The following is a 13,758-nucleotide window of genomic DNA, read 5'->3' as shown; positions in this document are numbered from 1 at the left end:
TAAGTCAGACCTGTTCCCGGTGCATGTTGGACTCCGCCAGGGCTGCCCTTTGTCACCGGTTCTGTTCATTGTATTTATGGACAGAATTTCTAGGCGCAGTCAGGGGCCGGAGGGGGTCCGGTTTGGGGACCACAGGATTTCATCTCTGCTGTTTTGCGGACGATGTTGTCCTGTTGGCTCATCATCGAACCAGGACCTGCAATGTGCACTGGGGCGGTTTGCAGCCGAGTGTGAAGCGGCTGGGATGAAGATCAGCTCTTCCAAGTCCGAGGCCATGGTTCTCGACCGGAAAAAGGTGGCTTGCCCTCTCCGGGTGGGTGGGGAGTCTTTGCCTCAAGTGGAGGAGTTCAAGTATCTCGGGGTCTTGTTCACGAGTGAGGGAAGGACGGAACGTGAGATTGACAGGCGGATCGGTGCAGCTTCGGCAGTGATGCGGTCGCTGTATCGGACCGTTGTGGTGAAGAGGGAGCTGAGTCGAAAGGCGAAGCTCTCGATTTACCGGTCAGTCTTCGTTCCTACTCTCACCTATGGTCATGAGCTCTGGGTAGTGACCGAAAGGACGAGATCGCGGATACAAGCGCTCGAAATGAGTTTCCTCCGCAGGGTGGCTGGGCGCTCCCTTAGAGATAGGGTGAGGAGCTCAGTCACACGGGAGGAGCTCGGAGTAGAGCCGCTGCTCCTCCACGTCGAGAGGAGCCAGTTGAGGTGGCTCGGGCATCTGTTCCGGATGCCTCCTGGGCGCCTCCCTCGGGAGGTGTTCCGGGCATGTCCCGCCGGGAGGAGGCCCCGGGGAAGACCCAGGACACGCTGGAGGGACTATGTCTCTCGGCTGGCCTGGGAACGCCTCGGGGTCCCCCCGGAGGAGCTGGAGGACGTGTCTGGGGTGAAGGAAGTCTGGGAGTCCCTGCTTAGGCTGCTCCCCCCGCGACCCGGCCCCGGATAAGCGGACGAAAATGGATGGATGGATGGATGGATGTTATAAGGAACTTGCCCACGTTTGTTATTGTTTATAACATTAATGGTTTTATTATGGGTGTGACTATAAAAAACAGATATGGAAAGATCAGTTTTGCATGCAACATATTGGCACTGGTTTGTTTTGAAACGCAAAATGCAAAAATTGTAATCGCTGATGAACTATATTGGCCCCAATTTGAGCATGACTGTTCTTGTACAGATCTATCAGGGAAGGTAAACACTACAAGGAAACAACACTACAATTGTTGTCGCAGTTGTTGTTGTGAATGAGGTCATGTGACACAAACACATGACTCATACATCAGCTGTCAGATTGAGTAACAGCACAGTAAAATCATTACTGAGTGCTCCATCAGACAAATACATTTGAAACCATTAGGGAATACTTAATGCATGTGTCAGTCAATAACGTTACTTTACCATGTTACATAGTAGAAAAAAGTTCTACATTCTTCCTCTCCCTGAGCTGCATGTTCTGGCACATATGCAGGATAAAACATTTTGAGCCTAGCCCCAAGCCTTTTCATTTCTAGTATTAGTTGTTGGCAGTAATTCAAATCAAACGTAAGTATTTTAGAGCTTGTTAACGTAGGGTGTGTTCAGATTTCTTAGGTTTGGTCATGGTTTGAACTCATGTCTAGACCTGATCTAGCCTTGGGTTTGATCCTTTTGTAGTTCTGATTTAGTCCTGGTCTATTCCCTAGTCTGCCCATCTAATTCAAATATGCCTATGTTTCGATGCTTACATTTTGCTGTTCGGTCTCTTGTACAAAAAAGGCCTCTCCATTGTCACCCAGTTTCATGTGCAGGTCTACAGGCTCACCGTTGATTTCAATGTCAATCTGAAACAGATAATAGTGAAAAACATTAGACGATTAATATTAGTGCAAGTGTACAATCAAACATTTGTCAACCGTAATTGCCTATTTGATATCTACAAAGCATGATAATGATTGCTACATTCTTGGATTTGATTTGGTTTTGTATTCCTGGAGGGAAGTGAGACCCCTGTGGGTAGTTGAAGCCCTTTTATCCCAGGCTCTGCCCCAAACATGTTAATTGTAAGGGCTGTGTCGGATTACACTGGTGCTGCCAAACACACAGATGTTCCATTCATGTTTCCCAGACAAATAAAACGTGACACCACAAAGGAAACCAGGACAGGCCCGGAAACAACTATGGTTAATGAATAATGCAGTTTTACTAAGCACTGAACATCTGAATTCAATAAGAACTTTTTATGTAGGGTTAAAAAAGTCACGTAGCCATTTTTCAACAGAAAAAACATGTAAAAAACATGTAAATGAAAATCAGTAAGTCAGTGGACCAGCTTCTATTAAGCAGTTTTAAATCTATAAAATGAACAAATTGTTAAATAATGATCTACATGTAATGTTTTATACTAAATATAAAGAATATATTATTTCTTCTTTATTTTTTTCTTCTTTACTTTAAAATGCTCTGATAAGCCGAAATGGAATAATTTTTGTCAGAATTTGAAAGAACAGATAGACAGATAGACAGATAATGAGATGGAGTAGTGATAGAGAGATGGATAGAAAAAAAGAAGGAACCACAGTTGTTGTCAATGTAGTTCTATCTGTGTTTTTTTAATGCAGGAAAACATTGTATTTTGGGTATTAAAGCTTATATTTTAAATGTTAAGTTAACAAAATGGACTTTAATGCATCACAGTATTACCACTTAGTTACCTGCCTAGTGCCTATTATAAATAAACTGAACAATACACAACAACCAACTGAGGATATCTATTTTCTACTCTTCCTCCTCCTCCTCCTCCCACGCACACAAGGATACAGAGGTTGTGGAACGGTTACCATGGAAACCACTCATTCATGCCTTCGTTCGACCACATTGACATTCAGAGGGTGTAGTGAGAAAGTGCTACAGCCTCTGACAAATCATCCGCCATTCACTCCCAGAAAACTTGTTACAACAAGCAAAATTATAGTTTTCCGTATGGAAGATAAAGTATTTCATCAGATTTTGAATTTGCTTTGGCATCTTGGTTCTTTGCTTCACTGTCAATTTTACAATCGGAATTTTCACTGTTGAATTTGACGACTTGAAAATATATGTGCTGACTATTTAAAAAGGTGAATTTTTATTTATTTTTTTTTCATTTTGAATTTTAAACACTTTGAAAATGTACACTTAAAATTTCAGCCACTAAAATTCTGAATAAAAATAATCCAAACATGCTTTTTCAGAGTTAAAACAATTCAACGCAAGCAATTCAGCAATATTTGAAATTCAAAATTTAATGGAACAAATTATCCTCCATATTTTTGTGTACTACTACACTGTGCCAGAATCTAAATGGGGGCCATGAAGGATAAAGTGAACAAATAATCAAATGTATTTTACGTTCTTTGTTTATTTTTATTGTTTGTGTGTTAGCGGACTGGGATATTTTGGATATCTCAGCCCTCTTACTATTTATTAACGCTGTAGTCGACTAAAAAGGGCCGTGGGAACAGCTCTCAAAACTATTACGTACCTCTGTATCTGACCCAAAATGCACTCACAAGACTACATCCGTTCATGCAAAAACAACTTTATTTATTTAGGCAGAACGAAGCACAAAAGCAAGCAATGTGTTTCTATAAAGACAGAATAAATTTGTCAATCATGAGTTTAATCTGCCTATTTACATATAAATACCAAAAAATACCAAATCTTCAACTTACTCACTCAGTAAATTCTCCTTTTTGCTGTTGTCACATATAAATCCTTAAAATCTACACATTTTGGTCACCTGCTAAGACAACATTGACCGATTAATGGATTAAATGACCTACTATTTATGTAAATTTTATGAGGAATTGTTAGCTACAGTTGTTTTAGAATATGTTCTTCACGATTTCATATCTAAGCATTAAAACACTCTTTGGTGTAGCATACTGGATTCACTGCAGTGTTGACATTTAAACATGAAGCAGATAATACAAGCTAATATTAGTCTGTCATAAACAATGTCGTAACAATTTAGCTTGTATTTGTTATGTTAAAAATGCAGTTACTGACAATGTATTTCCTGAGCATTGAGAGCAGGCTGGTTGAGATTTTCTACTTCAAAAAGCAGGCAGCCTCTTCCTCCATATCGCCTAAAAATAGCTCTGTGTTTCTCCCGTGTGATTAATGGGACTTATCTGTGGGCAAGAATGTACAGTAACTACTACAGGGAGGAGAAAATGGCACCTGCCATCTGCGTGACAACCAGAACTGTGGGACTGAGCCTGAATCACATTAATTAAAACTTGTGTCTTGTGATTTGGTTTCATTTTTAGTTAAGAAGAGACAGACACACAACAGTTCCGCTAATTATGAAAAAAGGAAGACAATACAATATCCATGCTGTTCTCTGATTGATGGTTTCACTTTAGCAATGTACAATTTTACAACAGTTGTTTAGACACAGAACTTATGAAAGCTCAGAATGCTGCACTAGCACTGATTAACAACTGGCTGGAGGCGCTGGGGTTTAAGAGTCAGATCAAAGAGAGGCATTTTAAGTCTAAACCAATTGGATTTCAGCACTGAAACCAGTAACCTAAAAGAGAGGCTTGTTCTTTTTTTAGACTGGATAATCGTCTTGAGAACCAAAACAGTTTGGCCATCATATCCAATGTTTTTGTTTTTAAGAATAAATCCACATTTAAATTTTTGGCAGTAATAGCTATATTTGATTTGCACATGTCTACCTTGTAACTGGGGACATACTTAAAGTATATGGAATTTAAAATCATAATCTTACATACAGTTGCTTTAACTTAAGTAGATGAGTAAACACACTGGAGTTCATTTCCATTTTGAAGCCCTCAGCAATTTTATAGGGATATTATAGTTAACTGCAATTGTTTTAGCCATGATAATCATGACAGAAAGTTTCAGTATCATCTCATTCCTAATTGGCTGATGACATTTTAAGAATGAATGTTGTGCACAGGAGCCTTCTTGTGAAATGGTTCAGCTGACAAAATGCCACAACATACTGTATGATAAGTCAGTATAGTCAAACCAGGTTATGTACATATACATGTATATTCTAGGAATGTTCTGCATAGGAATGTTATCAATGTGGGTCAAATTGTGCAAAGTTTAAGAAACATGTTTTCCACAGTGTTTACGCTGCATTCGTATAAAGATTTCTTTCTACCGGAGTTATTCATTTGTTCAGGTTGAGGGGTTGCTCCTGGTCAAGCGAAAGAAGTATAACATGACATTTGAGTTGGACAAATATTAAATCGGTTTGAATGCCTGAAGAGGAACTATATTAAAAAGTGTTTTATAACCAATCATTCACACACACATTCAAACACCAATGTTCACAGATACTAGGGGGAAAGTGATTTAGTGTCTTGCCCAAGGACACAATGTCAATATTCATCTGTGGAAGCTAGAGAGAAATAACCATTATACCAACAATGTTTTTATGGCTCACAAATGCCTTGAAAAACATGTATCCTTTCTGTGAGCAGGGTTGCCTCTCCACAGATATGACCTGGTGTTGTCTCTTGTTTATTCCCAGGGAGATAAATAAATTAAATGCAACAGTGTTCACCAGAAAAGATCCATATGCACAATAAAGTAGGCAGCCAAGTAACCCCACTAAACATGTGTCCATTACTCACCACTTTCTCTTTGGAGCGCAGCACGCCCAGTTTGCCAAAGCGCACGTGGAAGGGGGAACACTGGTAGGTGCCATCCCTCTGGCGGACCACCACAACGTCGATGCAGCCCGACAGAGTGGCCTGGTTTATGTCCTTGTACAACTGCTTCACCGTGACCAGCACGTGCCCAGCCAGCTGCCCCACGTAGTTCATGGTGTCCGACTGAAAGACAGTTAATTAAAATAGATGACATTTAGCTCAATGTAATGTGAAGTAATTCTACATTTGTCCAGTTAGCTCAATGCAAAACAGACAGTGGTGAAGAACAGCGGTGACGTTAATAGATTTCGCTTTCACAAGCAGTTCCCCAAGCACAAGCCTACTTCTGTTACCAATCGGCTAGATCTCTGCATGTGGTTTTCAGACAGTAATTCATGCTTTTCTTTTCACCAATGCCAAGCCCTAGGTACAACAGATTGTGGTGCTTTCCAAGCAACTGGTAACTGGGATATTTCGCACCAATGACTTGAAAAAATTCCCTGGAACGCAAAATAATAATTCCTACAGGCAAACTGGGAGATGATCAGGGAACTCCCACTTCACATTACAACAACTCTAATCACCACAAAAAGAGGATCTGAGTGGTTAATCGCCGCATAAACAATGTAAACAGTTGCTATAAAATACAGTAATATTAATTTATTTAACATTTAACATTTACATTTGTTTAACCTACTGTTTAGCATTAGCCATGTTGTTTATAAGAGTTAATTCAGCTGTCTGGAACAGTCTGTGGTCAGAACTTGTAATGTAACAAATGGGAAATAACCAAGACACACAGCATTACCAGTAGTCCTGATAGGTCAATATATAATGGGTTAGGTTGGGTTCTAGTCTGTGTTCTAGTTCGCCGGATTGCAGTGCGGGTGCAGGTTCTGGTTCCGCTTTAGTCCAGCTATAGTCCTGGATTAGCTGACATTTTGTCTTAAACCCTCCTCTGCAGTTAATATAGATCTGTATTTGTCCTGGAGCCTCGTTTAATAAGTTCCAGACCTTTCTTAGAAAACCCCATATTTTTAAAAATAGCCCTAGTATACTTGTGCCATGTGCTGGACCTTAAATTACCTCTATCCCCTATAGCCTCTGGTCCAGTCTACCCAAGTCTGTCCCTCTGGAGCCCCTTTAAAGAAAACATGCAGCTAAAGACTTTGGCTCAAACTATTAAGAAAAGAGTTCCCATAACCTCCCACCCAGAACCCAGCTGACCACCTCCTGTTTACATTTATTCGATTATTGATGACTGCTTGTCCACATTTTTACCCTTCACCGAATGCAAAGTCCCTCTGTATCTCTTTATGTGTATTTAATTTGTGTAACTTGATTATTGATGCAAGATAAATTAGCAAACAAGTTCAGTTAGGTCAGCACTGGGTTTATGAGAGCCTGTAAACAACTTCAGCTGTTTCGAACGCAGCCTTATGTAACCTGCCGATATCACACTGACCTTTTGTTCACACCGCCATGCTAGGCCACAACACACAATCACAATATAATGGGTAGGTTTGGAGAGTGTAAAATGTAGATTCAAAATCACAAGGATTATAAACAGTTTTCAAATTTCATTAAACTAAAGGATCTTATGTGATTAGATAGTTAGTCTGTGGTAAAAAAAAAGAAAGTGAATTTTAATGTTTTGACTGAAATGACCTGGTTTAGAAGTGTCTCAGTCATTCTATAGTGGAGGGGGTATTATGCAACATTAATGTTTGTTGCTTTTTACCATGTTGTAGCATTGTTCTCTCATAAAAACTGCCTTAAGTGGTTTTATATGTCTTCTATGCATGTCTGAGTAATTTTGCAATCTCTCCTGGGAAGGTAGAAACTGTTCTAACCCTTACAATAAGCAGTGTGAGTGTACAAGGCTCAGCCCAAAAGCCTACGTCAATGCACTACAAGTTCACAAACCTGATGCAATGTGCAGTCGTTTCATTAGGTAGATGTACGCCGATATGCTGTGATAGCACTCTGAAGGGGGAGTGACTTCCGGAGAACAATGGGAGGGGAGACAACTTACTAACCATGATAACACATTTCCACAATATAGCACTTTTCAATACAATAAAAAGGCAACATGGTGATCTTGTAATACCATCTCTGTAAATTATGCATTTTTTAGTTGATCCTCCTTTTATCCTAATGGCTTACGATGTAAAGAAGAAATTCTATATTTTTACCATCCAAATGAATTAATATCATTGCAAGTAGACCAAATCCAAGTAATCCGAACAGTTAAACTAAGGCATTTCCATAATTTAAAAAATGCATGCAGTTTAGTTCCCTTTTAATAAAGTAAAAGTGGAAACTGTAACTAAGCAAATCAACTTTTACCAATGTGAGCCCAGAAAGAATTAGAATATGAGTCAACAAATTGAAACTGAAAATACAAGCTTGAAGAGAAGTTGAAAAAGTATACTGAGTTAAAATGTACTGAAATAGAAATAGGCCTTGACCTGACGTGATCATTTGGTTCAAAGTTCTGGTTCATGAGGGGCGGGTGTTGATTGATAGAAAATTATGAAAATTATGAAATCTTCCACTTTTAAAACCATAGCAAATTTAACAGGGTCTATGGAAACTCTTATTTTAGAGAGCTATCACCACCCAGCATGTTTTGTATTGTCTTAAGGGCAGTGGAAAACATGAGCAGTAAAGATTGCGGAAAAGTGATGTTGATCCCTCCTTTATGAAAATTAAAGTACTTTAAAACGCTGAAACTTAAAAATATATTGCGAGTTTATGTGACTTTGTCCATTCTGCTAAACCTGGAGAGTACTGATAATTTCCTGTGGCAAATAGGTCTCTCAAATTAACTTAAAATCTAACTTCCAGTGTTTTCCATTATTAGAAGAGAATTGTAACCGAATGGCCCTTTCCAAATAATGAATAATAAGCTTGACTGTGCCAGTGTAGTCTTAAAAGAAATGTGTTAAACTGGCTGAACCACTCAGCAATTTTTGATGTTATTACATGACAGACCTTTGCACTAACTGACATTGAACAGATGGCTCGGAGTGAGTCCAAAGTCTAACGGCTAAGAAAGCTGTGTACAAAAGTATACTAATGCTATTAAATACATGCACAAACCACACACACTTAACTAAACAATAAAAATAATGGGTGTGGAAAATACTTTTGTTATTGTTAGGAATAATAAACAGATTAATAATTATGTAAGAGCAGCTACTAAGGAAGGTATTAAAACTGTAAACTTTTATGATAAGACTGGTTCATGATATATTTATATAGTAATATTTTTATGACATCTCTGTAACAACTAAATACACAAATAAATTAAATTAATTTGCATTACTCTGTGGATAAACTACATTTACATAAAATTTTTCTATCATATGGAATTCTTTTCAGGCTAACATCAAAAGTGTTAAACACATTGTTACTGAAGCATAAGTTATATCTGATTTGTTCCAACACATCTCACCAGGGACCAGGATGCCCTCCGCAGTGACCGTACATCCTCGCCTTCCTCTGGCTGGTATCTCCTCAGGCCTATATCCCCTGCTGACCTCTGTCTCTTCATTATAAAGACTTAAATAATATTATTATTTAACATTTACATGCAACATACTCCAGTGACGCTCCTACTCTGTTGGGCATGTGCCAACACTGACTCCATACCATACTAATTCTCAGATAGTACCCTCGTTATCTACGGTAATAATGGCCGCTTTCGATTGTGCAAGATGTCCATAAACTTCTCATTTACAAACATAATGCACCTCTGTGTTCTTCCACACTTTAAGAGGCTCGACCAATGGGAACGCCCCTTTTAGTAGCAGTGTATTACTGATAAGGGGGAGGAACTCATTTGGCTGAAGCTCTTAGAGTTGATAAGCGCTTATGGTGAAAAAAGCACTAGCAGTGACGTCGGGTATAGTCACATGGGCATTATTCATTTTTGTTTGACTAAGAGAGAAAGGCTACTGCCACTGGTTGCTACAATAACAATGGCAAACTACTGGGCACTTCAGCTGATAGGGAAGTTTTATTTAATTACACATCCTGTTCATTTTTACTAGAGATGTCGTAATACCATATTTGTGTGTTACAGTTATAGTGAGAGGAAACATCACATTTTAAAGAGCCCATATCACATTATTTTCTAATCTACATTACAATGTTGTTTCCTCATCATCACAAACATAACCTGGAGTTGTATTTTGTTTCATTCACACATGTTAAACACATAAACCCTGCATATTTAGGGTGAGTTCTTCTCTCAAATGGAAAACACGCTTCTTGTGATGTCATGTGGTAACACAGAAAGTGCTCCACTGTGTTTTTAAACTCCATACACCTTCATGATTTCAGCCCTAGAATTGCTAATCTCTATTGAACTAAAGGTAAAAAGTAGCTCTCAACTTGAAAACTACAGCTTTATGATATCACAAAGTGGAACAGGGATTTGATTATTCAAATATGTGTGAATGAAATAAAAACACAACTCCAGGTATATTTATGAGGAGTTAACAGCATTATAACATCACAAGAATAAACTGAACTGCAATATAGGATTTTAAAGGATTACTCACAATTATTGACACCAAAGAATCAATCAAATCAAACGCTCTAATTAATGTGATATAGATAGCTTGATAAAAAAATATAATCTTAATATCTTTGTTTACTTTTTTAGGAGTATACACTGTCACTTCATTGTACTTGCAAATAGTCCACCACTGACTTTGCATAGTAACAGAGACTGGAAAAGTAATGTTCAAATCGGTCATATTTGAGTCACTATTCTAAGGTTCACAGGTGATCTGATTCTGGTGAAAATGGCAAATATGTCACATATTTGCTGAAGTCAGAACAAACACTGAACTGGGTTAAGGCTATTGACCCAAAATAGTGTGTTGTAACAATTCTCTCAGGCATGTCTGTCCTAAGAAGAGGCCTACTGTGAAAGAGGTTATAGTGCAAGGTCAAAGATGAATTTTGGCCAATAAACAGTAATTAATAATACCATGCCTTCTGACTTTTTTATGTACAGAATATGTAAACATAGGTGAGCAAGGATTAATGAAATTTCAAGATAAAGATTTAATCATTTCTAATAGTCAATGATCAACTTTTTTAATGGAGAAGTCTACAGCTAATCCTATGTCAATAAAAGCCTGCGGTTTGGAGCAGAGTTCAGACTTTCAGACGGAAGATAATTTGACAGTGTATTTGTTTTAAATTATTAAAAGTCTGTCTTGTCAATATTCAGAAAAAAAAACATTGAAGATGATTTTATTTGCTTTTGATAATACAAAATCAAACTGAATAGTAATTAATAGTTCTGTCTCTATGTAAACATTTAGACAATGACATATAATAGTGTAAATATACTGCAAAATGATATTATCAAGCTCAGTAGTAATCCATACAAGCATTCTGACTAATACACTGAAGTGATTCACTTTGGTGGGGCAGAATTTCATAGGCTTTCAAACCTTTTTTTTTCTTTTACTTTCAAATTGTGTCACCCCATACTTATTCAATACACTGTAAGCCCTAGGCCAGAATACTCATGTCACTGCTTTGAAAAATGATTTAAACTTTCTGTAACCTCCTTTCTTGGTGATATTCTGAGAACTATTGACTTTGCACTCCAAGATTCCTCACAGACAGACAACTATTTCAATCTGTTGCTTGATTTTAGCCTACACGCTAACAGCCACACACTCCAGTCTGTGCCCCTATGGAGAAAATACCACTATAATGGTCCTTTCAAAACACATTCATGTAATAACAAAGTACATCAGAGGCCATTTCTCCCCCTTTAAGTCTGTGAACTTAAACCAGGAGGATTTTCCATTGATCCAAGACAGACCAGCTTTGACAACGCCACAATCTCTGAGCTGGTTGACCAAGCGCAGACCAAACAAGGGTCACATTCCACTCTTGTCAACTCTCACGTTACAAGAAACAACAGAAGCATCAAGAATCTGTGTAAAATAAACCTCTACTACCATACTTGAACCAACTTTCAATTTTCATTCATGTTTTCACTCAATTTTTGCCACCCCATGTGCCTTGTTTTAACAGCAACATGACAAAAAAATACCAGCATGCTTCTCTATGTTGACATTGTATATTGTAAAAGGATCCTTGTACTAACCTGTAAGTCAGAGCTGTCAACAATATAGGGCAGGCCATTGCTCCTGTCTTACACAACATGCTGATAAAAGGCTATCATTGTTTTGAGATGAAGGTGAATTTAAATATATTGACTTCATCTTATCATTCTAACATTTATATATTTAAGAGATACTACTACTTTGTATCACTATATAATATGGTGTAATGTAATAATCGTATTTTTGTAAAGAGCTTTTTTTTTTTTTTTGTAATATTTGACCATTTCTAAAATACTAACATTGACTTAGACTGACAATCAGAAGAAGCTGATAAAGACTGGGTTTACTTATATTTCAATGCCAAGTGTGTAAGAAACTAAAGGGACGTAGTTTCTGTTTTGAGAGGGGAAAAAAAGCATGAAATTTGACACCTTACCCACACAATAACATTAACAGCTACTAAACTAAAGTAAACGTAACCAATATACACGTCTAGATTGCCATAAATAAATGCCAGTTTAAAGAAAAAAAGAACAAAAATAATGAAATAATTTAGTTTTAGAGATAATAAAATACGTGAGCCCTGTTTACGACGTGGTAAGCTGATCCAGAGGAGCTTATGATAAAAATGAATGGTTGTCAAGAAGAGCTAGCTGGTTGTATCTAGTTACTGAACAAACACAAACAAAATCATATGATCTGTGTTGCGTAAGATGTGTTTTTCTATCCAAAATGTCGTACAATTCAAGGATAGATTCATGCCTTTACTCATCCAGTCGTTAATACATCATTGCTAACGAGAACTAGCCACCTTACATGCTAGCTAACATTAGCCGGGGGAATACACAGAAACAAGCCGAGTTACAACGTCAGATCACCGGCTTTTACCTTTATCCTTCTCCCGCTGGTTTCTGTCAATGGAGGATGATGTTATTATCAGTCTTCAGGGGGTCCCCATCGCTGTGTCTGTGAAACTCCTCAAAACCTCTTGACGTGTCGGCGACAGGACCACCGAGGCTGCTCAGGATGGGTGCTGGGTGCTCGGGTGGACTGGGCTGGCTGACTGCTGGAGGCGGCGGTGGTGGCGGTGTGGGAAGGCTGAGATGGCTGAGCTGGAGATGGTCCGTGGCGGGATACAGAGCCCCACAGTGGCCGAGGAGGAGGGTGGACGGACATGAACCGGAATAACCCTCCACACAAACAGTCCAGCCTATGTTCCTGGGTTGGCGTGTTTATGTTCAATCATTAATTAAGAAAGGAATGATGCAGCCAAGATGAGTGGGTGTACTGCTGTGTCATCATGAGACTTATGATTGGTGGAACAGTTCGAGCTATTTTAATAAGACTACACAAGTTTGGAGGGTAATTTATTACAAAAAAGGTTAACACTGTAGGTTATTTCTGCAAATCAAACTATTGAATTTATTAGTGATTTTCTCCATAAAGGGGTGAAAATTAAAACAGAAAGTTCTTGAACATTATTCCCATAGACAAAAGCTCTAGGCCTAAGGGATGCAGTGGTTGTAATGCCTGATTGGACTTGCAAGACCACATACTTTTAACCTCATCACATCTTCTTTTATGACTTAAACAACTTTAACAACAGTTACTATCAGCCTCTGAGTGACAGCAGAAATGAACACGTTTCAGCTCTGGTGTAGTCACACAACTTTACATGCAGTCATGCATTTCCTGCCCCACCTTTTCTGTCAACTCTTAACAACTTGCAGACAAGACAAAATGACAAATGAAAAACATGTTTCTCACTTACACTACTCCACAGAACCTGTGAATGGCAGTTTGACATCACTATTTCAGACAAAGCAACCCGATGAGCCCAATGTTCCTTTATTTTAGACAACATAAACAAGAAATGTATCTATGCAACGTGCTGTTTTGGTATAAGGAAAGTAGTTTGCACAGTATTGCATGGGGTTTATTGGCCTTTGGTTAGAAACAAAAATTTATCACAGAAAAAACATTTCCTTTAACTTACATTACAT

The 13,758-nt window shown here is 38.3% G+C and overlaps 1 protein-coding gene across 3 annotated transcripts in view; it reads right to left on the bottom strand.

The window, feature by feature from the left end:
• Positions 1-12,988, bottom strand: part of lpin2 (lipin 2) — a 36,432-nt gene extending 23,444 nt beyond the window's left edge. For all 3 annotated transcript variants that reach the window (XM_020929156.2, XM_055152134.1, XM_055152135.1), the window contains exons 1-3: positions 12,644-12,988; positions 5,634-5,834; positions 1,725-1,820 (exon numbers count right to left, since the gene is read on the bottom strand). In XM_020929156.2, the coding sequence (XP_020784815.1) occupies positions 1,725-1,820; positions 5,634-5,825 (288 nt within the window). In that variant the 5' untranslated portion in view covers positions 5,826-5,834; positions 12,644-12,988. The remainder of the gene's footprint in view (positions 1-1,724; positions 1,821-5,633; positions 5,835-12,643) is intronic.
• Positions 12,989-13,758: the final 770 nt, after the last annotated feature.

This window comes from Boleophthalmus pectinirostris, unplaced genomic scaffold, assembly GCF_026225935.1.
Source record: "Boleophthalmus pectinirostris isolate CB_2022bp ecotype Guang Dong unplaced genomic scaffold, ASM2622593v1 HiC_scaffold_16, whole genome shotgun sequence".
In the NCBI taxonomy this organism is placed as follows: domain Eukaryota; kingdom Metazoa; phylum Chordata; class Actinopteri; order Gobiiformes; family Gobiidae; genus Boleophthalmus; species Boleophthalmus pectinirostris.
Note: the sequence above shows the minus strand (reverse complement) of the source record. Positions and strands in the feature narration are given on the sequence as shown.